This window comes from Hypanus sabinus, chromosome 8 (assembly GCF_030144855.1).
Source record: "Hypanus sabinus isolate sHypSab1 chromosome 8, sHypSab1.hap1, whole genome shotgun sequence".
Classification (NCBI taxonomy): Eukaryota; Metazoa; Chordata; class Chondrichthyes; order Myliobatiformes; family Dasyatidae; genus Hypanus; species Hypanus sabinus.
The window spans coordinates 3,716,267-3,742,088 of NC_082713.1; the positions used below are offsets into that span (position 1 = coordinate 3,716,267).

Here is a 25,822-nt window from a genome sequence, read left to right on the forward strand (position 1 = left end):
GATAGATAAAGGAGAATCAGTTGATGTTGTGCACTTGGATTTTCAGAAGTCCTTTGACAAGGTGCCACACATGAGGCTGCTTAACAAGGTACGAGCCCATGGTATTCCAGGAAAAGATTCTAGCATTGATAAAGCAGTGGGTGAGTAGCACGAGGCAAGGAGTGGGAGGGAGGGGTGATTGTTGCTTAGGTGCAAAAAGGGGGAGCTGTGAGGACTTTGGGATTCTAATATTTAACCATCATTCATTCTTTGGGGACACTCCTCTGTTTTCATGGATGGTTGTGAAGAAAAAGCATTTCAGGATGTATATTGTATACATTTCTCTGACATTAAATTGAACCTTTGAACCTTTAAAGGAAGCCTTTTCTGATTGGCTGCTGATGACCAGTGGAGTTCCAAAGGGGTCTCTGTTAAGACCGATTCTTTTTACTTTACATGCCAATCATTTGGTTGATGGAATTGATGGTTTTGTTGCAATGTTTGCAGACGATATGAAGACAGATGGGGAGGGGCATGGGGTTTTGAGGAAGTAGACAGGCTACAGAAGGACTTAGACAGATTAGGAGAATGGGCAAAGAAATGGCAGATGGAATACAGTGTCAGAAAGTGCATGTTCATACACTTTGGTAGAAGAAATTAAAGAGTTAACTATTTTCTAACTGGAGAAAAAAATACAAAAACTGTGGTGCAAAGAGACTTGGGAGTCCTTGTGTAGGATTCCCTAAAGGCTATTTTGCAGGTAGAGCCGGTGGTGAGGAAGGCAAATGCAATGTTAGCATTCATTTCAAGAGGACTAAAATATAAAAGCAAGAATATAATGCTGAGACATTATGAAGCACTGGTGAGGCCTCACTTGGAGCAGGTTTGGCCCCTTATCTTAGAAAGGTCGTGCTCAAACTGGTGAGGGTTTAAAGGAGGTTCATGAAAATGATTCTAGTATTGAATAGCTTGTCATATGAAGAGTATTTGTTGACTCTGGGTCTGTATTCACAAGTATTCAGAGGATTGAGGGATAACCATGCCTTAAGCCTTTGCCTTACAAGGCGTGAAACAAAAGAATGTGTGGTGCACCACTCCTCACACAGACAGTATGTGGCCATTGACTCACAAGGAGTTCATCCGTCCTTTGACAGGTTTTGTTTTTAGTCCTGCTGGGTGCCAATACACCCTCCTCCCTGGTTAACCGAAGTGCCCAGGGGGTGTGTCAGTTGAGTTGCCAACAACCCGAACTGAGACGGTAGTACTGGGCTATCTGGTACCAATAGCACGACAAGGTCTGAGTCGCTGTAGTAGTAGGGATAACCTTATTGAAACCTATCAAATGATGAAATGATTTGATATAGAGCGGATGTGGGGAGAATGTTTGCTGTGGTGGGAGAGTTTAAGAGCAGAGGACACAGCTTCAGAATCGAGGGGCATCCTTTTAAAATGGAGATGAGGAGGAATTTCTTTAGCCAGAGAGTAACGGTGGAGACCGAGTCTTTATGTACATTTAAAGCAGAGGTTGGTAGATTCTTGATTGGTCAGGGCATGAAGGGATATGGAGTGAAGGAAGGAGATTGGGGCTGAGAGGAAAATTGGATCAGCCATGATAAAATGGCAGAGCAGACTCAATATGCCAAATGGCCCAATACTGCTCCTATATCTTATGGTTTTATATAAGACAGTGATAATAAACTTGACTCTGTGTGAAGGAAGCAGGACAATATTGCTTGGGCCTTATAATGAGGTCTGCTCTGTGCTGTAGAAACCAAGTACAGATTCGAATACCACTTCACAGATCATTTCTATTCATCAAACACTCTTCATACATTAACTCTTTCATTCTCATGAATTTCCACTGGACCCTCTCCAATGCCAGCACATCCTTTCTTAGGTAAGTCTGTCAACTGCCTTCTTCACTACCCTGTCCTATTGGGACACTGGGTTCATCAGTTAGGACAATGAGTATGGGAGTTATGATGTTTTGTTGCAGTTGTACAACATATTGGTGAGGCCACACTTGGAGCATTGTGTACAATTTTGGTTACTCTGCGTTACACTGGAAAGAGTGCAGAGAAGATCTATGAGGATTCTGTGAGGACCTGCGGTGCTAAGTTATGCGGAGAGTTTGGACTTGCTCAGACTTTATTCTTTAGAACAGAAGCGATTGAAAGATGACCTTGTAGAGGTGTTAAAATCATGTGGGGTATAAATAGGGTGAATGTACATATTCTTTTCCCTGAGAAGGGCAACTAAAAACTAGAGATTGAAGATTCAGAATTCTTGAATTTTGAAATTAGAGGGCATAGGTATCAATGAAAGATGAAAGGTACCTGAGGGACAACTTCTGGTGGTGCTAGAGACAGTGGTTGACAACATATAAATGGCATTTGGGGAAGTCAGTAGATTGGACGGCTTAGAGAGATATGGGTCAAATATGGGCAATTAGGCCAGTGTGGCGGGCACCATGATGAACAGAGATGAATTGGCCAAAGGGCCTGTTTCCCATGCTGTATCACTCATGGCAGAATGATACTGAGGCCATGTTTGGTGGGGGTCAATCATGCATACTGTGTCATGGCTGTCTACATGATATGCAAACTAGTACACAAGCCAGGGCAGTATGATATGGAGAAGAAGCTATTGCCCATGCAGGAGGCTCTTCCTCTGCACACAACTGATGAATCTAAAGGAATGGCAGAGACTGACACAAGCTGGCGCCATCACTGTTGAACTCAATGTAGGACTGCCTGAGGGATGCCAGCTTGGGGTTTACATGCAAAGCCTTCCCCATTAGTGGGTACAGCCACAAGGCAGCGGAGGTTTGAGATCAGAGTTTTCCTTCTCCTCGATGAGCTGCCACCCATGGCTGATGAGCCCCATCTGCCCGGAATGCCTGGTTTTAAGATGGCAGTAACCTGCCTTTGCCCATTCTCCTGTCAGTAGAAATGGTTCCGCCTAAGCTACAAGAGAAGGCCAGGAGTTGGACTTGGTTGTCAGAGGTTGTTTGAGACTCGCCACTGGGATGATAGACTTTAGGGTATTAAGAGGGGCAGGACACACAGAATTCAATACAGGAAGGTGGCATTGAGAAGAAGGATCATCCACTATCATCTAAACGGTGAAGTTTCTCTCTACACCCATGATTGTGTAACTAGGCACAGTTCAACCATCGGCTATAAGTTTTCTGATGATACAACTATTGCTGGCAGAATTTTAGACAGTGGCGAGGGGCAAGAGGGGTCATTTGGAGGAGTGCTATTGCAGCAACAACATTGCACTCAGTGTCAGTAACACCAAAGATTTGACTCTGGACTTCAGAAATTGTAAGATGAGAGAACACACTCCAGTCCCCACAGAAGGATCAGAGGTGGAAAAGGTGAACAATTTCATGTTCCTGGGTGTCTAATCTGGGGCAAACATAACGATGCAATTACAAAGAAGGCATGACAGCATCTGCATTTCATTAGGAGTTGGAGAGATTTGGTATGCTAATTTTTACAGATGTACAGAGCCTTCTAACTGGTTGGATCACCGTTTAGTATCAAGGGGCCACTGCACAGGATTGGAAAACGCTGTAGAAAGCCAGCCCCATTCTGGGCACTAGCCACCCCAGCACCCTGGACCATTTTGAAGGAGCAATGTCTCATAAAGGCTGCAATCAACACTAAGGGCCCCCACTGACTAGGGCATGCTGTGTCCTCATTGCTAACATGAGGGAGCAGGTACAGGCGCCTGAAAGCACACACACAACAATTCAAGAACATCTTCTTCCCTTCTGTCATCAGATTTCTGCATAGACATTGAAACCATGAACACTGCCTCATAACTTTTTTTCCTCTTTCAGCACTACTTATTTAATTAACCTTTTTAATATGTATATAGTTTAATTTATAGTTTTGATCATGATGTATTGCATTGTACTGCTGCTGGACAACAACAAATTTCATGACTTATGCCAAAGATATTAAACTTGATTCTGGTTTAATATCACTAGTAATCAAATTGAAGGCAAGCAAAAATGATCCTGCTGAAGATGTTTTCTACAGATGGAAAGGAAAACTTGATCTAACTTCGACTTCACCAACATGCTCCACAGAATGAAAACAAATGTTAAAAAGAGCATTTATCCAGTGAACAATGAGTGATGAAGAGAAATCTCAGGAACTCATTCAGATTTCAGTCCAGCAGCACCCAAGGATGCTGAAATTCCCTGCAGTGAGAAGTTCACAATGTGGGAGGGTTACTGAGGGAGGCTCACACTGGGGGAGGGGTGGTACTGAGGGAGGGTCACACTGGGAGAGGTGGTACTGAGGGAGGGTCACACTGGGGGAGGGGTGGTACTGAGGGAGGGTCACACTGGGGGAGGGGTGGTACTGAGGGAGGGTCACACTGGGGGAGGGGTGGTACTGAGGGAGGGTCACACTGGGGGAGGGGTGGTACTGAGGGAGGGTCACACTGGGAGAGGTGGTACTGTCACACTGGGGGAGGGGTGGTACTGAGGGATTGTCACACTGGGAAGAGGGGAGGTACTGAGGGATTGTTACACTGTGGGAGGGGAGGTACTGAGGGAGAGCCACACTGTGGGAGGGGAGGTACTGAGGGAGGGTCACACTGGGGGAGGGGTGGTACTGAGGGATTGTTACACTGTGGGAGGGGAGGTACTGAGGGAGGGTCACACTGGGAGAGGTGGTACTGAGGGATTGTCACACTGTGGGAGGGGTGGTACTGAGGGAGGGTCACACTATGGGAGGGGTGGTACTGAGGGAGAGCCACACTGTGGGAGGGGCGGTACTGAGGGAGGGTCACACTGGGGAGAGGGGAGGTACTGAGGGAGGGTCACTCTGGGGAGGGGTGGTACTGAGGGATTGTTACACTGTGGGAGGGGAGGTACTGAGGGAGAGCCACACTGTGGGAGGGGAAGTACTGAGGGAGGGTCACACTGGGAGAGGTGGTACTGAGGGATTGTCACACTGTGGGAGGGGTGGTACTGAGGGAGTGTCACATGGTGGGAGGGGCGGTACTGATGGAGGGTCACACTGGGAGAGGTGGTACTGAGGGATTGTCACACTGTGGGAGGGGTGGTACTGAGGGAGGGTCACACTCTGGGAGGGGAAGTACCAAGGGAGAGTCACACTGTGGGAGGGATGGTACTGGGGGGTCATACTGTGGGAGGGGCGGTACTGAGGGAGGGTCACACTGTGGGGAGGGGAGGTAGTGAGGGATTGTCACACAGTGGGAGGGGTGGTACTGTGGGAGAGTCACACTGTGGGAGGGGTGGTACTGAGGGAGAGTCACACTGTGGGAGGGGAGGAACTGAGGGAGAGTCACACTGTGGGAGGGGTGGTACTGAGGGAGCATCACACTGTGGGAGGTGTGGTACTGAGGGATTGTCACACTGTGGGAGGGGTGGTACTGAGGGAGGGTCACACTGTGGGAGGGGTGGTACTGAGCGATGGTCACATAGTGGGAGAGGTGTTACTGAGGGAGCGTCACACTGTGGGAGGGGTGGTACTGAGCGATGGTCACATGGTGGGAGGGATGGTACTGAGGGAGGGTCACACTGTGGGAGGGGAGGTACCAAGGGAGAGTCACACTGTGGGAGGGGTGGTACTGAGCGATGGTCACATGGTGGGAGGGATGGTACTGAGGGAGGGTCACACCGTGGGAGGGACAGTACTGAGGGAGCGTCACACTGTGGGAGGGGTGGTACTGAGGGATTGTCACATGGTGGGAGGGATGGTACTGAGGGAAAGTCACACTGTTGGAGGGGCGGTACTGAGGGATTGTCACACCATGGGAGGGACAGTACTGAGGGAGGGTCAGACCATGGGAGGGACAGTACTGAGGGATTGTCACACAGTGGGAGGGGTAGTACTGAGGGATTGTCACACTGTGGGAGGGGTGGAACTGAGCGATGGTCACATGGTGGGAGGGGTGTTACTGAGGGAGCGTCACACTGTGGGAGGGGCGGTACTGAGGGATTGTCACACTGTGGGAGGGGTGGTACTGAGGGACTGTCACACTGTGGGAGGGGTGGTACTGAGGGATTGTCACACTATGGGAGGGACAGTACTGAGGGAGGGTCACATGGTGGGAGAGGTGGTACTGAGGGAAAGTCACACTATGGGAGGGGTGGTACTGAGGGATTGTCACATGGTGGGAGGGATGGTACTGAGGGAAAGTCACACTGTTGGAGGGGCGGTACTGAGGGATTGTCACACCATGGGAGGGACAGTACTGAGGGAGGGTCAGACCATGGGAGGGACAGTACTGAGGGATTGTCACACAGTGGGAGGGGTAGTACTGAGGGATTGTCACACTGTGGGAGGGGTGGAACTGAGCGATGGTCACATGGTGGGAGGGGTGTTACTGAGGGAGCGTCACACTGTGGGAGGGGCGGTACTGAGGGATTGTCACACTGTGGGAGGGGTGGTACTGAGGGACTGTCACACTGTGGGAGGGGTGGTACTGAGGGATTGTCACACTATGGGAGGGACAGTACTGAGGGAGGGTCACATGGTGGGAGAGGTGGTACTGAGGGAAAGTCACACTATGGGAGGGGTGGTACTGAGGGAGGGTCACACTGGGAGAGGTGGTACTGAGGGATTGTCACACTAGGGGAGGGACAGTACTGAGGGAGGGTCACATGGTGGGAGAGGTGGTACTGAGGGAAAGTCACACTATGGGAGGGGTGGTACTGAGGGAGAGTCACACTGTTGGAGGGGCAGTACTGAGGGATTGTCACACCATGGGAGGGACAGTACTGAGGGAGGGTCACACCATGGGAGGGACAGTACTGTCACATGGTGGGAGGGGTGGTACTGAGGGAAAGTCACACTGTTGGAGGGGTGGTACTGAGGGATTGTCACACTGTGGGAGGGGTGGTACTGAGGGATTGTCACACTGTTGGAGGGGCGGTACTGAGGGATGGTCACACTGGGAGAGGTGGTACTGAGGGATTGTCACACTGTGGGAGGGGTGGTACTGATGGAGGGTCACACTGGGAGAGGTGGTACTGAGGGATTGTCACACTATGGGAGGGACAGTACTGAGGGATTGTCACATGGTGGGAGGGGTGGTACTGAGGGAAAGTCACACTGTGGGAGGGGAGGTACTGAGGGAGGGTAACATGGTGGGAGAGGTGGTACTGCGGGAGAGTCACACTGTTTGTGGTACTGGTGGGTCACACTGTGGAAGGGGTGGTACTCAGGGAGAGTCACACTATGGGGGGGAGGTACTGAGGGAGGGTAACACTGTGGGAGGGGTGGTACTGAGGGAGAGACACAATAGACAATAGGTGCAGGAGTAGGCCATTCAGCCCTCTGAACCAGCATCGCCATTCAATGTGATCATGGCTGATCATCCACAATCAGTACCGCATCCCTGTCTTCTCCCCATATCCCTTGACTCCACTTTTCTTTAAGAGCTCTATCTAACTCTTTCATGAAAGCATCCAGAGAATTGGACTCCACTGCCTTCTGAGACAGAGCATTCCACAGACTGGAAGGGTTGGTTCAGAGGGAGGGTCACGCTGTGGGAGGGGAGGTACTGAGGGAGGGACACACTATGGGGAGTGGTGCTGAGGGAAGGTCACACTGTGGAAGGGGTGGTACCGAGGGTGGGACACACTATGGGGAGTGGTGCTGAGGGAGGGTCACACTGTGGGAGGGGTGGTACCGAGGGTGGGACACACTATGGGGAGTGGTGCTGAGGGAAGGTCACACTGTGGGAGGGGTGGTACCGAGGGTGGGACACACTATGGGGAGTGGTGCTGAGGGAGGGTCACACTGTGGGAGGGGTGGTACCGAGGGTGGGACACACTATGGGGAGTGGTGCTGAGGGAGGGTCACACTGTGGGAGGGGTGGTACCGAGGGTGGGACACACTATGGGGAGTGGTGCTGAGGGAGGGTCACACTGTGGGAGGGGTGGTACCGAGGGTGGGACACACTATGGGGAGTGGTGCTGAGGGAAGGTCACACTGTGGGAGGGGTGGTACCGAGGGTGGGACACACTATGGGGAGTGGTGCTGAGGGAGGGTCACACTGTGGGAGGGGTGGTACCGAGGGGGGGACACACTATGGGGAGTGGTGCTGAGGGAGGGTCACACTGTGGGAGGGGTGGTACCGAGGGTGGGACACACTATGGGGAGTGGTGCTGAGGGAAGGTCACACTGTGGGAGGGGTGGTACCGAGGGGGGGACACACTATGGGGAGTGGTGCTGAGGGAGGGTCACACTGTGGGAGGGGTGGTACCGAGGGTGGGACACACTATGGGGAGTGGTGCTGAGGGAGGGTCACACTGTGGGAGGGGTGGTACCGAGGGTGGGACACACTATGGGGAGTGGTGCTGAGGGAAGGTCACACTGTGGGAGGGGTGGTACCAAGGGTGGGACACATTATGGGGGTGTGTTACTGAGAGAGGGTCATACTGGGAGGGGCCTCTTCACCTCTGCCTTCCGATTTCTGAATGGACATTGAATCCATGAACACTACCTCTACTACTTTTTTTGCAATTCTTATTTAATTTAAGTATTTAATATAAGTATACTCACTCTCAGTGTAATCCAGGTTTTTCTCTCTATAATTATGTATTGCATTGTACTGTTGCTGCAAAGTTAACAAATTTCATGATATATGCCAGTTTAACCCTGATTCTGATGCTAAAGGGACACTCCTCTATTCAGTGGCTGAAATCAGAGCAGAAAATGCTCTCAATTGCCCTCAGCTGAGGGAGCATCTGTGGGTGGGGAGTGACAGAGTTATACACACGAGCTAACATTTAGATCAGATGTTGCTTGTGGATATAGTCAGAAAGAGAATGTTTCAATGTTTACCCTCCTGATGTGAACTACAGCTGATAGCTGGATCCTGAGGCTGGGGAGCTGTGGAAACTCTTCTCAATCATTTCTTCAATAAATATTTCCACACTTAAAGTCAAATGAATGAGGAAGAACACAGTATTGTAATTTCCTGTGTTTGCTGATCATGGATTCTGAGAAATGAATCAAAGCTTTCTAAGATATTCTGGATGAAACTTCCTCTCCTCAGTATTGCCAGCACTATCAGAAGACAACAGACAGACGGACAGAAGGTCAGAAGACACAGAATACCAGTGAGGGAATTTAATCTCTGCAGGCCAGCCATGCCAAGTTACCACCTTGATGCTTTTTATATCTTTTGATTTTGTTTCAAACACATTAAGTCTGATGGCAACTTTCTTTGTTTTTATTGTGAATACTGGAAGATGATGGAGCTTCATCGTGAGAGCCATGACCTTTGAGCCCGGTTCACCTGACCATCCTGAGATTACACTTCTCGCTTCAGGAGACATGACATCAGCTCCCTGAACTGCACTGAAAACGAAGCTGAAGCCACTCTCAGCTCCTCCCCAGGTGCGTGTATATTATTTATTTATTTAGAGACACAGAGTGTGGAATGTCACTGACAACCCCTGATTTAACCCTAGCCTAACCATAGGATAATTTACAATGACCAATTAACCTTCTAACTGGTAGGTCTTTGGACTACAGGAGGAAACCGGAGCACCCACATTCCACGGCTAGGACATACAACCTCCAACAGAGGATGCCAGGATTGAACTTCAACCCCAATGCCCAAACTGTAATACTGTCACACTAACCACTGTGCTACCATGATGCCATAAGACATTGGACCAAAATTAGGCCATCTGGCCTATTGAGTTTGCTCCACCATTCAACCATGGCTGATCTTTTTTTCTCCTCCTCAACCTCAGTTCCCAGCCTTCTCTCTGTAACCTTTCATGCCGTGACCAGTCAAAAAGCTATCAATCTCTGCCTTAAATACACCCAATGACCTGGCCTCCACAGCTGTATGTGGCAAGAAATTCCACCAATTCACCACCCTTGGGCTAAAGAAATTTCCCCGCATCTCTGTTTTGAAAGGGTGCCCCTCCAGACTGAGGCTGTGCCCTCTTGTCCTAGAACCCCCCCACCATGGGAAACATCCTTTCCACATTTACTCTGTCTCGGCCTTTCAACATTCGAGAGCTTTCAATGAGATCCCCCCCTCATTGTTCTGAATTCCAGCGAGTACAGACCCAGGGCCATCAAACATTCCTCGTATGATAATGCTTTCATTACTGGAATCATCTTTGTGAACCTCCTCTGGACTCTCTCCAAAGCCAGCACATCTTTTCCACGATGATGAGCCTAAAACTGTTCACAATACTCAAATGAAGCCTCACCAGTGCCTTCTAAAGCCCAGCATCACATCCCTGCTCTTGTATTCTAGGCCTCTTGAAATGAATGCTGACATGCCATTTGCCTTCCTCACCCCAGGGTATATTACATAAAACATTGAAGAGAACAGCACAGAACAGGCCATTCAGCCCATAAAGTTGTGCTGACCTTTTAACTTACTCCAAGATCAATCTAACCATTCCCTCTTACATAACTCTCCATTTTTCTATCATCCATGTGACCTTAAATGCCCCAATGCACGTATCTGTCTCTACCACCACCCCTGATAGGGCATACCACACACTCACCACTCTCAGCATAAAAATCTTACCTCTGACGTCCCCAACATTTTCCTCCAATCCCATTAAAATTATGCCCTCTTGTATTAGCCATTTCTGTCCTGGGGAAAGCCTCTGGCTGTCCACTCTATCTATGCCTCTCATCATCTTGTACACCTCTATCAAGTCACCTCTCACCCTCCTTCACTCCAAAGGGAAAGCTTTGCTCACTCAGCCTATCCTCATCAGACATGATCTCTAATCCCAGCAGCATCTTGGTGAATCTACTCTGTACCCTCTCTAAAGCCTTCATGTCCTTACTATATTGAGGTGACCAGAACTGAACAAAATATTGCAAGTGTGGTATGGAAGGTGCGTGGAATCGGGAATGGTGTCGTACATATCCAGTTAGAAGAAGAATAGAAGTACTTTGGTAAGATTGGGGAGGATGGGAGAGAGGTGGGAGGTATGGGGAGGGTTGGGGAAACAGAGGGAAGATAGAAGAGGCTGAGAGGGGGTGGTGGGAGGTGTGGAGAAAGTGGGGAGAGATAAAGAAAAGGTGGGAGAAGCAATGGCAGGATGGGATGGGAAGTGAGAGTGAGGGAGGATTGGAATGGCAGAGGGAGAGGGTGGGAGAGGGAGGAGGGAGTGGAAGGGGGAGTGTGGGAGAGGGAGGGGTGGGAGAGGCAGAAGGAGGAGGAGTGTGGGAGATGGTGGGAGAGGGAGAGGGTGGAAGAGGAAGGGTGTTGGAGAGGCAGAAGGGAGGAGTGTGGGAGAGGGAGGGGTGGGAGCAGCAGGTGGGGGAGTGTGGGAGAGGGAGAGTGTGGAAGAGGGAGATGGTGGGAGAAGGAGGGGGCGTGTGGAAGAGGGAGAGGGAGGGGGAGGGAGGGGGTGGGAAAGGCAGAAGGAGGGAGTGTGTGGGAGAGGGAGAGGGTGGGAGAAACCCCCAATCTTGGTGTCTTTCACAAAGTTGCTGATCTAGCTTATCACATTATCATCCAGATCGCTGATACAGATAGCAAACAACAGACCCAGCCCCATTCCCTGCAGCACACCACTGGCCACAGGCCTCCAGTCAGAGAGGCAACCATCTCCTACCACTCTTTGGCTTTCCCTGCAACACTATGCTGCTGTAGGTTTTCGATGTTTCTATCTCTCAAAAACCAAGGTTCCATAAACCTGTTATCTTCGCCTTTGATTCTGACAAGAACCTACGAACTCTGTACTCTCAAGTTTTTATTCTTCTTTTAAACTCTCTCTCAATCTATGCAATCTGGTGTCTCCTTGGGACTGTGGCAGTCAAGTACCTCCTTCTTGGTGGTAGCAATAAGTTGAGAGCATGTCTTCGTGAGGCACCACCTTTTGAAGATGTCCTTGATGATGGGGCTGGTATATATTATCATTGGAGATATTTAAAATGGAGGCTGATGGATTCTTGCTTAATCAGGTTATCAAAGGTTACAGGAAGAAGGCAGAAGAATGAGAATGAGAGGGAATAATAAATCAACCATGATGGAGAGGTGGCGAAGACTCAATGTGATGAGTGCCCTAATTCTGCTCTTCTTTCTTATGGTCCAATGGTCAAAGGCTCCACCACAAGTGTAAACAACACTGACAGCAGAAGTGTAAACAAAGGAAATGTGTCATTACCCTCTAGTGGTTTGGGGAGGAAGTGGGCGGCTGGTTTGTTCTTCTTCACGTGGTTCCCCTTCATGATTTCGCCCTCCTTGTTGAGGCCCAGGTACCAACCTCTTCCGGACTGCTGCTGTCTGTACAACATGGACGAGTAGGTCACATAGTAGTTTTCAAACACTGACTCCTTGAACCGACACTCAGGGGTGAAGTGTTCCTGTTCAGAAAGGCAGAAAAACAAAATATTATTTGTTTTGCTTCATCAGTAGTTGCTCAGGATGTTATTGAATGTAGTATATGCCACACAGTACAGGCCCTTTGGCCCATGATGTTGTGTTGACCTTTTAACCTACTCCAAGATCAATCTAACCCTTCCCTCCTGCAAAGTCCCCCGTTCTTCTGTTGGGAGAAGGGTGGCAACGCAGTAGCTCATCATCACGCAAGGCCACTGAGAAGGTTCCGGGATAAAAGGGAGTCACTGCCTAGCGGAGCGGTCATCGAAGGAGCAGTCATTGGAGTAGTGTGAGTCAGAGTGGTAAGGCTTTGGCTCACTGGGGCTTCAGCGATGACAGATACTTCCATATCTTTATTTTCCCTCGAACTTAAGAATAGTGCGTAGGACTGCAAGGCCAGATTTCTGCTCTGGGTGTCAGATATGGGATATCCAGAAGACTTCCAGCCTCCTTGATGGCCACATCTGTGCCAGGTGCATCAAGCTGCAGCCCCTTAGAGACCAAGTTAGGGAACTAGAGCTGCAGATTGATGACCGTTAGCTTATTAGGGAAAGTGAAGAAGTGATCGATAGAAGCTACAGGTAGGTGGACACACTGGGGCCACAGGAGATGGATAAGTGGGTGATTGCCAGGAAAGGGAAGGGAGAGCATCAGGTAGTGGGAAGCACCCCTATGGCCATCCCTTAATGATAAATGTTCCATTTTGTGTACTGTTGGGGGGGGAAACAAGCTACCTGGGGGAAGCAACAGGGCCGTGCCTCTGGCACTGAGTCTGGCCCTGTGGCTCAGAAGGGTAGGGAACAGAAGAGAATAGCAGTCAACCAGAAGCTCTGAATGAACAATCAGATCTGCAATCTGCCAATGGCCATATCAGTGGCATTGAGATCTGGTGACCATGTAAGAGACAAGAGGTCTAGGCATGATATTCGGAAAGTCATCTCACATGTGGTGGCATTTCGGGACCCAATAAATCACTGTAGGTCGCTCAACAGCTGTGGCAGGGCTTGACTACTATCCCTTCTTACAAAGAAAAACAAAGTGATAGATGTGACAACAGGGCTACACTCCCAGTTTCTGATCAGAAACAAGAGATTCTGCAGATGCTGGAAATTCACAGCAACACACACAAAATGCTGGAGAACCTTTATCATTCAGAATGTGCAGCAAGTCAGGCATCAATGGAGGGAAGTAAACAGTTTCAGGCTCAGGATGGAAAGGAAGGGGAAGAGGTTGTATGGCGCATGACACTAGTCACAGATCTGGGAAACAACTGGCTGATTCACTCTTGCTCTTGGGAGAAGGACGTCCCTTTGTCTAACCTGCATGTGAGTCTGGTACAAGTCAAGGGATCAGAATCAGAATGAGATGATGTGAAATTTGTTGTCTTGTTATAGCCATACAGTGCAAAGACATGAAAATTACTGAATCACAACAACAGACAATGTAAAAGAAAGCATTCATGAGTTCACAGACTGTTCAGAAATCAGATGGTGGAGGGGAAGAAGCTTTTCTTAAAATATTGATGTTGGTGTTTAGGCTCCCATAAGTCCTCCCTGAAGGTAGTAATGAGATGACAGTAGGTTCCAGATGATAAGTGTTCTTAGTGATGGATGACTCCTTTTTGAAGGTCTGCCTCTTAAAAATGTACTCACTGGTGGGGATGGCTGTAACCAGGATGGAACTGGCTGAGTCTATAGCCCTCTGCCAGCTCTTTTGATCCTGTGTAATAGAGCCATCCCACTCGGCTGTGATGCCACTAGTCAGAATGCTCTCCATTGTGAGTGTGGTCAGGCAGAATCCAAGTGAATTCATGGACCTCAGCTGAACATTGTGTAAATTCAGCCTTCGTCCTGACCCACTCAGATCCCTGCCATGAAGGTTACAATAATGTTTCTCCCACACCACTGGATTTAGTGAGGTTTCCTTCCAGGGCAACTGTGGTATCAGTAGGGGTACACTCTCCTACTCTCGTTACACTCCTGTCCTCTCAACTGCATTACTAGGAAAAATCTCTCTCCTTCAGTTCATTTTCCCCAGATATTTGGAGGAGGTTGATCACTCTCCCACCAGACAGGTATGAGAGCATCAGAAAGGAATAGGCAAATGAATTGAATAGAGAACTTAAGGTTTAAAAAAAACCCTTAGGATTAAGTGATCATAGTATGATCAAGTTCACTGTGAGATTAGAGAAGGAGAAGCTAAAGTCAGATGTATCTGTCTTGCAGTAGAGTAAAGGGAATTACAGAGTCATGAGAAGACATTGGCCAAAATTGATTGGAAAAGAACACCGGCAGAAATAATGGCAGAGCAGCAATGGCTGGAATTTCTGGAAGCAATTCAGAAGGCACAGGATATATACATCCCAAAGAGGAAGAAGTATTTTAAAGGCAAGATGACACAACAGTGGCGAACAAGAGAAGTCAAATCTAACATAAAAGAGGGCATCCAACTGAGCAAAAATTAGTGAGAATTAGTGCAATGGGAAGCTTTTAAAAACCAACAGAAGGCAACTACGAAAGTCATAAAGAAGGAAAACGATGGAATACAAAAGTAAGCTGGCCAATTTTATTATTGAAGCTACCAAAGTTTCTTTAGATACATAAAGTGTAAAATAGACCACTGGAAAATAATGGTGGAGGGGCAGTAATGGAGTCAAAGAAATGGCAGGCAATCTGAATCAGTATTTTGCATCAGATTTCACTATGGAAGACACTAGCAGTATGGTGGAAGTTCCAGAATGTTGGGAGTCAGGAGAGTGTGGTGTTGCCATCACTAGGGAGAAAGCACCTGGGACACTGAAAGGTCTCAAGGTAGATAAATCACCTGGACCAGATTGGTTCTGAAAAAGGTGGCTGAAGAGATCATGGGGGCATTAGTAATGATCTTCCAAGAATCACTGTATTCAGAAATGGTTCTGGAAGACTGGAAAATTGCAATGTCACTTCACTCTTCAAGGAGGGAGAGAGGTAGAAGAAAGGAAAATATAGGCCTGTTATTCTGACCTCAGTGGTTGGGAAGAAGTAGGAATTGATTGATAAGGATGTGGCTTCATGTTGATGTTGTGCACTTTGATTTTCAGAAGGCCTTTGGCAAGGTGCCACACATGAGGTTGCTTAACAAGCTAGGAGCCCATGGTATTACAGGAAATATACTAGCATTGTTAAACCAGAGGGTGATTGACAGAAGGAAAAGAGCAGGAATAAAGGGAGCCTTTTCTGGATGGCTGCAGGTGACTTGTGGTGTTCCACAGGGTTTTTGTTGGAACCGCTTCTTTTTACATTATATGTCAATGATTTGGATGATGTAATTGATGTCTTTGTTGCAAAGGTTGCAGGAAATACGAATATAGGTGGAGGGACAAGTAATTCTGAGTAAGTAGAGAGGTTACAGAAGGTATTAAACATATTGGGAGGATGGACAATGCAGTGGCAGATGTAATACACTGTTAGGATGTGTATGGTCATACACTTTAGTAGAAGAAATAAAAGGGTAGACTATTTTCTAAATGGAGATAAAATTCAAAAATCTGAGGTGCCAAGGGACTTGGGAGTCCTTGTGCTGAGCACACCTAAAGGCTAATTTGCAAGTTGAGTCTGTGGTGAGGAAGGCAAATGCAATGTTATCATTTATTTCAAGTGGATTAGAATATAAAAGCGAGGATGTAATGTTTAGGCTTTATAAAGAACCGATGAGGCCTCACTTGGAGTAGTGGATTTTAGGCCCCTTATCTTAAAAAAGGATGTACTGACACCGGAGAGAGTTCAATGAACAATCCAGCATTGAATGGCTTGTCATATGAAGAGCGTTGGGTAGAGTCTTGATGGAGTAGATGTGGAGAGAATTTTTCTAATGGTGGGAGAGTCTAAGACCAGAGGACACAGCCTCAAAATAGATGGGTGTCCTTTTAGAATGGAGATGAGGAGGAATTTCTTTAGCCCAGTGAGCGGTGTATCTGTGGAATTCATTGCCTCAGGTAGCTGTGGAGGCTAAGTCTTTACGCATACTTAAGGGAGAGGTTGATAGGCTCTTGATTGGTCAAAGCATGAAGGGATATGTTGAAAAGGCAGGAGATTGGGGCTGAGAGGAAAATTGGATCAGCCATGATGAAATGGCAGAGAGGACTTGATGGGCTAAATGGCCTATGGAAGGTGTACGGGCAATGTCAATCAGTTCTTTTTACTCACAGAGTGATGGGTGCAGAGAAAGCCCTGCCAGGGGTGGTGGTAGAGGCAGATACATTAGGGATTTTTAAGAGACTCTTAGGCACACGGATGATAGAAAGTGCAGGGCTGTGTGGAGAGAAGTGTTACTTTTACCCTAGAGCAGGTTACAAGGTCAGCACAACACTGAGGGCTGAGGTGCCTGTAGTGTGCTGTAATGTTCTATGTTCTGTGTTCTGTCCCTCCATGCTTTTCCTATCCAAGGACCACTCCAAGAAGTGTGGAAGTGTATTGTGCTTCTCCTTAACCCCCTCCTACACAGCCCACCCACTCCAGCAGCACAGTGTTAAAATCTGGGAGTATCCAAAAGGACCTTTGTAAAGCTTCGCAGTATTCTGCCTCTGAACTTGCATCGTACATGTCAGCGCCTCTTACACGGGAAATGACCTTACACGGGAAATGACCCTCGCACGAGAAATACATCTCACAAGGAGAAATGTCCCTGACATGGGGAAAGATCCCTCACAGGAAAGTGCCCTGACGGGGGGGGGGGGGGATTGCCCCAGCAAGGAGAATTGCTCCTCACATGGGAAGATGCCACTCATACAGGGGAATACACCTCACAGAGACATATGCCCCTGACGTTTTATGATGTTTCAAGAGCCATGAAGTGCCCGGTAATAGTTTCAGCGGTGCTGTGCTTCACTCTGGGGAATGAGACCACAGACTCAGGCATCCAGTCAGGGGAGGGGTGGGGGAATAAGGGCCAAGTTCAAGTTTAATTGTCATTGAACCATACATGAATACCCATAAATACAACCAAATGTAACAGTGTGAGTCCAGGCCCAAGGTCCAAAACACAGCACCAACAGTCATATACAGCACAAGGCACGTTTAGGACATATATGATAGCAGTAAATATAGAGCCATTCAAAAAAACAGCTAATATTGACAGTATGATGGCGTAGAACAGTTTGATGCCCAGCTCTGATGAACCAGAAGGGAACAAGGTTTTCCTCCCAGAGGTGCCAGGCGCTGCAGATCTACCACTGCCAACCCTTCCTGTGCAGCAGGCTAATTATCTCATTACTGCAGGAGAGAATTCATCACAGCCGTCTGTAGTGACAACCAGTTGGCACTGTCAACTGTACAGTGGGGAAACTTATTTAACCAATTCACATTATGATGTATGTCCTGGTATTTCCTCTCCACAAAATGGCAACTGTTCTTATTTCCCCTCTGGGGAAAATATATAAGCAAAGCAACGCAGCCCAGACAATCCATATTCAGGGAAGAGTTTCTAACGTACAATAGCTGGACAAACCTTCTTTTCTTTGATGATTTTCTTTAGCATTGAGGCCTGCAACTGTTCTCATTGAAATATTGCCAGACCTCTTTGAAAACCTCAATCAGATTAGTTAGATAGGGTCTTGTGAACACAAGAATTCTGTATCACTCTGCATTTCCAAGTGCAGATTAATCTTGACCCCTAAGACCACAGTCCATAAGATATAGGAGCAGAGTGAGGCCATTTGGCCCATTGAGTCTGCTCCATCCTTTCATCATGGCTTACCAATTTTCCTCTCAGTCCCAATCTCCTGCCTTCTTTCCGTATCCCTTCATGTCCTGGCTAATCAAGAATCCATCAACCTCTGCCTTAAAAATAAAAAAGTTTGTAGATGATATGAAGATAGGTGGAGGGACAGGTAGTTTTGAGGAAGTAAAGAGGCTACAGAAGGACTTAGACAGATTAGGAGGATCGGCAAAGAAATGGCAGATGGAATACAGTGTGGGGATGTGTATGGTCATGCAGCTGGGTAGAAGAAATGAAAGGGTTGAATTATTTTCTAAATGGAGAGAAAATACAAATACTGAGATGCAAAGGAAATTGTGAGCCCTTATGCAGGACTCACCTGAAGGTTAATTTACAGGTTGACTCTGTGGTGAGGAAGGCAAATCCAATATTAGCATTCATTTCAAGAGGACCAGAATATAAATGCATGGATATAATATTGAAACTTCATAATCTTAAACTGGAGAGGATTCAGAGGAGATTTATGAAAATGATTCCAGGATTGAATAGTTTGCCATATGAAGAGAATTTGATGGTGTCCATTATTAAGGACCTCCAGCACCCAGGGCATGCCCTTTTCTTACTGTTGTCATCGGGGAGGAGGTACAGAAGCCTCAGCAATTCAGGAACAGCTTCTTCCCTTTTACCAGCTGATCCCTAAATGGACATTGAACCCTTGGACACCACCTCACTTTTTTAATATATAGTATTTCTGTTTTTTTGGCACAATTTTTAATCTATTCAATATATGTATACTGCAATTGATTTAGTTATTTATTTATTATTTTTTGATTTTTTTTCTTCTATATTATGTAATGCATTATGCTGTTATTATATATTATGTATTATAATATAATATAATATATTATGCTGCAGCTAATTTCATGTCACATGCTCGTGATGATAATCCTGTTTCTAATTCTGATATCCACCAGAATTCAAAAGAAAGACGCTGACATCATTGAAACTGAGTGGTCGATGAAAGGCCTTGACAGAGTAGATGTGGAGAGCATGGTGGGGAAGCCTGAGACCAGAGGACACAGCCTCGGAATAGAGGCATGTCCTTTTTAAATAGAGATGAGGAGGAACTTCTTTAGCCAGAGAGTGGTGAATCTGTGGAATTCATTGCCACAGGCAGCTGCGGAGGCCGAGTCTTTACATACACTTAAAGCAGAGGCTGATAGACTCTTGATTGGTCAGGGCATGAAGGGATTTGGGGAGAAGGCAGAAGACTGGGGCTGAGGAGAAAATTGGATCAACCACGATGAAATGGTAGAGCAGGCTCGATGGGCCAAATGGCTGAATTCTGCTCCTATATCTTATGGTCTTATGGTTAAAAAGAATTGGTCCCAACACAGACCCCTGTGGAACACCACTAGTCACCTGCAGCCAAACAGAAAAGCCACGTATCATTCTCACTCTTTGCCTCCTGTCGATCAAACACTGTTTTTTCCATGCTAGAATCTTTCCTATAATTCTATGTACTTATAGCTTGTTAAGCAGCCTTGTGTATGGCATCTTACCAAAGGCTTTCGGATATTCCAAATGCACAACATCAACCAATTCTCCTTTGTCTATCCTGCTTGTTATTTCTTCAAAGAATTCCAACAGATTTGCCAGGCAAGATTTTCCTTTGACTATGACCTATTTTATCATCTGCCTGCTAGTTTCCTAAAGTCACATCCTTAATAATCAACTCCAACATCTTCACAACCACTGAGATCAGACTAAGTGGCCGAGACTTTCCTCTCTTCTGCCTCTCTCCTTCCTTGAAGAGTGGAATGATATTTCAAATTTTCAGTCTCCACATCCATTCCAGAATCTAGTGATTATTGAAAGATCATTACTAATGCCTCCACAATTTCTTCAGCTACCTCTTTCAGAACTGTGGTGTAGACCATCTACATTCAGACCTTTCAGTTTCCCAAGAACCTTCTCCTTAATCATGGTAACTTCACACACACTTCAAGACCCCTGACACCTAGAACTTCCACCACACTGATCACGTCTTCCGCAGTGAGGAATGATGCAAAATACTTACTCATTTTGTTTGCCATTTCATTGCTGCCCATTACTACCTCTCCAGCATTGCTTTTCAGTGGATTGCTATCCATTCTCGTTTATTTCCCTCTTTTATCCATTCTCTCTTATTAAGCTTCTCTCTTACACTTTATTTATCTGAAGAAGCATTTGGTATCCTCTTTAATATTACTGCTTAGCTTACTTTCGTATTCCATCTTTACCCTCTTAGCTACATTTTTAGTTGCCTTCTGTGGGTATTTCAAAGATTCCCAATCCTCTAACTCCCACTAATTTTTGCTCTATTATATGCCCTCTCTTTGGCTTTTGTGTTGGCTTTGACTTCAGTTGCGACACCTTTCCTTTAGAACATTTCTTCCTCTTTGGGATGTATATATCCCACACCTTCTGAATTGTTACCAGAAATTCCAGCCACTGCTGTTCTGCTGTCATCCCTGTCAATGTTCTTTTCCAATCAACTTCGGTCAACTCCTCTCTCATCCCTTTACTCCAGTGTAATTCTGATACATCTCACCTTAGCTTCTCTTTCCCAAATTTCATGGTGAATACAATCGTATTATGATCACTTTCCCCTAAGGATTCTTTTACTTTAAGCTCTGTTAATTTTGCTAATTGCAGAACACCCAAAGCTGGTCCACTAGTGGGCTCAAACATAAGCTGCTCTAAAAAGCTATCTCATGGGCATTCTAGAAATTCCCCCTCTTAGAATCCAGCACCAACCTGATTTTCCCAATCTACCTGCATATTGAAATTCCCCATGACTATTGTAACATTGCCCTATTGACATGCATTTTCTACCTTCCATTGTAACTTATTGACCACATCCTTACTACTGTTTGGGGATCTGTATAAATCTCCCATCAGGGTCTTTTTACCCTTGCTGTTCCTGAGCTCAATCCAAAATGATTTAACCCTTTCTGACCCCATATCACCTCTTTCTAATTTTTTTTTACCAACAGAGCAACAGGATCCCTTCTGCCTTCCTATAGCTCTCTTAAGCTTTTCCACTAACTTCCTGATCACTGCTTTCGACTCAGTGACATATATCTACCTGCCTTCATTAAAATATAGAACATTGAACAATACAGAATGGTACAGGCCATTCAATCCACAATATTGTGCCAACCTTTTCTCTTAAGTGTCCCTAATATATCAGCCTCTACCACCACCTCTGGCAGAGATTTCAATGCAGCCATCACTCTCTGTATAAAAAGCTGCATCTGACACCCTCCCTATACCTTTTGAATTAGTCATTTTCACCCTAGGCAAACTCTGTGTCTGTCCACTCGATCAATGCTTCTTATTTTTTTACATCTTCATGTCACCTCCCATCTTGCCTCACTCCAAAGAGAAAAGCCTAAGGTCACTCAACCTATCGTCATAAGACATGCTCTCTTATCCAGGCAGCATCCAGGTAAATCTCTAAAGCTTCCACATCCTTCCTGTGATGAGTGACATGTGTGCTTGATGGTGGTGACGTTAATGCCCATGATGGAGCTGGTTGAGTTTACAGTCCTGTGCATTGGCCCCGCCCATACCTGATGGTAATGCAACCAGTTAGAATGCTCTCTATGGTGCACCTGTAGAAACTTGCTAGAGTTTTTGGTGACACACCAAACCTCCTCAAACTCCTAAGGAAGTATACCTTCTGTCATATCTTCTTCATAATTGTATCAATGTTGGGCCAAGGATAGATCTTCAGAGATGTTGACACCTGGAACTTGCAGCTGAACTTGTTCATGCCGATCCAAGTCTCTCGCATGTGCGTGTGTGAGCGCGTGTGCACGTGCATATGTGTATGTGTGTGCGTGTATGCATGCTTGCATGTGTGTGTGTATGTGTGCACGTGTGTGCATGTGTGTATGTGTGCATGTGTGTGTAGTGTGAGAGCTAGTAGGAAGATAAGAGGATTGGGAAACTTTTAAGAACTTGCAGAAGGAATCTAAGAAAGTCATTCGGAAGGAAAAGATGAATTATGAGAGGAAACTGGTGACTAATATCAAAGAAGATGCTGAAAGTTTTTTTAAGTATATAAAGGGCAAAAGAGAGTCAAGGGTAGATATAGGTCCAATACAAAGTGACACTGGAGATATTGTAATGAGAGATGCAGAGATGGCGGAGAAACTGAATGGGTATTTTGCATCGGTCGTGTATCAGACATTCACGAGTGTCAGGGGAGTGAAGTGTGTGCAGTGAAAATTACAACTGTGAAGGTGCTCAGGAAGCTTAATGGTCTGTGAGTGGACAAATCTCCTGGACCTGATGAAATGCACCCTTGCTCTGAAGGAAGTAGCTGGAGAGATTGCGGAGGCATTAACAATGATCTTTCAAGAATTGCTAGATTCTGGCATTGTACCGGATGACTGGAAAATTGCAAATGTAACTCCGCTATTTAAGAAGGGTGGGAGGCAGCAGAAAGGAGACTATAGACCAGTTAACCTGACGTCAGTGGTTGGGAAATTGATGGAATTGATTGTTAGGGATGAGATTATGGAGGCACATAGCAAGATAGGCCAAAGCCAGCATGGTTTCCTGAAAGGAAAATCCTGCCTGACAAACTTACTGCAATTCTCCGAGGAAATTACAAGAAGGGTAGACAAAGGAGATGGAGTAGACATGGTATACTAAAATTTTCAGAAGGCCTTTGACAAGGTGCCGTACATGAGGCTGCTGAGCAAGATAAGGGCCCATGGAATTACAGGGGAGTTACTAGCATGTGTGGAGCATTGGCTGGTCGGCAGAAAACAGGAAGTGGGAGTAATGGGATCCAATTCTGGCTGGCTGCTGGCTACCAGTGGAGTTCCACAGAGGTCTGAGTTGGGACCACTGCTTTTTACAATGTATGTTAATGATTTGGACAATGGTATTAGTGGATTTGTGGCTAAACTTATTGGTGGTACAAAGATAGGTGGAGGAGCAGGTAGTGTTGAAACAGAGAGCCTGCAGAAAGACTTAGACAGTTTAGGGGATTGGGCAAAGATGTATGGTCATGCACTTTGGTGGAAGAAATAGCCAGGCAGACTATTATTTAGATGGGAAGAGAATTCAAAATGCAGAGATGCAAAGGGACTTTTGAGTCCTTGTGCAAGATACCCTAAAGGTTAACCTCCAGGCTGAGTCGGTTGTGACGAAGGCGAATGAAATGTTGGCATTCATTTTGAGAGCTAGAGAATATAAGAGCAGGGATGTGATGCTGAGGCTCTATAAGGCACTCGTGAGACCACACTTGGAGTATTGTGTACAGTTTTGGGCTCCTTACTTTAGAATGGATATACTGACATGGGAGAGGGTTCAGAGAAGATTCACGAGAATGATTCCAGGAATGAAAAGGCTACTGTATGAGGAACGTCTGGCAGCTCTTGGGCTGTATTCCCTGGAGTTCAGGAGAATGAGGGGGCGGGATCTCATAGAAACATTCCAAATGTTAAATGGCCTGTACAGATTAGATATGGCCAAGTTATTTCCCATGTTAGGGGAGTCTAGGACAAGAAGGCATGACTTCAGGATTGAAAGACGTCCTTTTAGAACTGAGATGCGAAGAAATTACTTTAGTCAGAGGGTGGTACATCTATGGAATCTGTTGCCACGAGTGGCTGTGGAGGCCAAGTCATTGGGTATATTTAAGGCAGAGATAGATAGATTCTTGACTAGCCAGGGCATCAGAGGGAATGGGATGAAAACAGTGGAGTGGAGATGACTGGAAGAATTGGATCAGCCCATGATTGAATGGCAGAGTCGATGGGCTGAATGGCCTACATCTGCTCCTATATCTTATGGTCTTATGGAAAGAGATATATGAGTGACTAGACTCAACTATGAAGCACTGATTGTGAAAGCTGATATACAAATTTTAATAATTTCTTTGTTCTTTTTATTATGACTTTTAGTAGACGCGTTACTGATGTAAATGTTTTCCTTAACCGATCTGAGATAAACTGCAGTCTGACACAGTGCGGTGTTGCTCCTGTCTGCCTGACTTGTGCATTAACATGATGGATGTGACTGCAGTTGTACCTAATGACCATTACAGCTCTGAGATTTGTCCATGTACATCTCCTGAGAGTTTGTAATATTGAAGAGAAAATGCTGGTAATTCTCAGCGGATCTGGCATTTCCAATATCTGTGGGACTCAGTTCTTGCTCCCAGCTTTACACCCAGATATGTTGTTGCATCTAGATTAGTTTAAAAGTGACATTTATAGGCAATTCTAGAAGAGCACACACAAAATGCTGGAGGAACTTAGTAGGTCAGGCAGCATCTATGGAATTGAATAAACAATCGACATTTTAGACTGAGACCCTTCATCAGGGCTGGAGAGGATGGGAAGATGCCAGAGTAAGGGGGTGGGGGTAGTGGTGAAGAAGAACAAGCTAGAAGGTGGTAGGCGAAGCCAAGCGGATGGCAGGGAAGGATGAAGTTAGAAGCTGGGAGGTGATAGCTGGAAAAGGTAAAGGGGTGATGAAGAAAGAATCTAATAGGAGAGAAGATTGGGCCATGGGGAAAGGGAAGGGGGGGGTTGCAGGGGAGGGTGATAGGGAAATGAGGAAAAGAGGTAAGAGGTCAGAGTGGTGAATTGAAGAAGAGGGAAGGAGAAAGGGAAGAGGAAATAATTACCAGAAGTTGAAGAAATTGAAGTTCATGCCGTCAGGTTGCAGGCTACACGATGGAAATTGAGGTGTTGCTCCTCCAAACTGAGTTTGGCTTTATTGTGGCAGAAGAGGAGGCCGGCACTGACATGTTGGAACGGGAATCAGGATACACAAGAATGGGAAACGGGAATCTTGTGTACATGGAAACATACAGTGAATCACATCGTTTGTGTTAACAACCAACACACTCGAGGCTGTGGCGGGTGTAGCCCAGAAGGGTCATCGCACATTCCATTCCAGCACCAAAATAGCATGACCATAATTGCACTTGGAAATATGTCAACACTGAGAGGGAGAGGTCCATAGGGATTTTGTGGACTGTTACCTTGGCTGTGATTTCAGTGAGATCCCCTCCTGGAGAATTCAGGGAATCTGTATGGGGTTGAAGGAACTTTGGTGCAGGCAATTAGAATCAGATTCATATCACTGGAATTTGTGTGAAATTTGCTACTTTGTGGCAATGCATAATAACAGAAAACTATATATTACAATAGACATCTAAGTATATCAAAAATTAAATTAATAAGTAGAGCGAAAACAAAATGGTGAGGTAGTGTTCATGGGGTCAGTAACTGAAACAACATCACAAAAGCAGGCTGAACAGTAGTGTAGTGGATAGAATAACTCTATTACAATGCCAGTGACCTGGGGTTAATTCCCATCATTGTTGGTAAGGAGTTTCTACCTCCTCACCAAGACTGCCTGGGTTTCAGCTGGGTCCTCCATTTCTTCCCACGTACAGGGTGTAATTGGGCAGGGTGGGCTCGTTGGACCAGAAGGGCCTGTTACTTTGCTGTATCTCTGCATCATTTTATCAAATCTGGCTTCCAAAACATTGTGGTTATCACCTCTCTCCTGAGGAGAAAGAGTAAGGAACAAGGAACAGAGAGAGGAAGAGAGAGGCTTGTACTTACATAACACATTCCACAGCCTACAGCCCATGGATGCTCTTTCCAAAGAGCAGTCACTCTTGTTGGAAACAAGCGTCCAATCTATGAACAGCAAGATTCCAAACAAGTAATGTGGGAATGAGCAGGTGATTCGCAGATGA

The 25,822-nt window shown here is 46.3% G+C and overlaps 1 protein-coding gene across 4 annotated transcripts in view; it reads right to left on the reverse strand.

The window, feature by feature from the left end:
- The window catches only part of fgf13a (fibroblast growth factor 13a), a 516,601-nt gene that overhangs the window by 1,786 nt on the left and 488,993 nt on the right, over positions 1-25,822 (reverse strand). For all 4 annotated transcript variants that reach the window (XM_059976466.1, XM_059976468.1, XM_059976465.1 and 1 more), the window contains one exon: positions 12,134-12,332. In XM_059976466.1, coding sequence (XP_059832449.1) covers positions 12,134-12,332 — 199 coding nt within the window. The remainder of the gene's footprint in view (positions 1-12,133; positions 12,333-25,822) is intronic.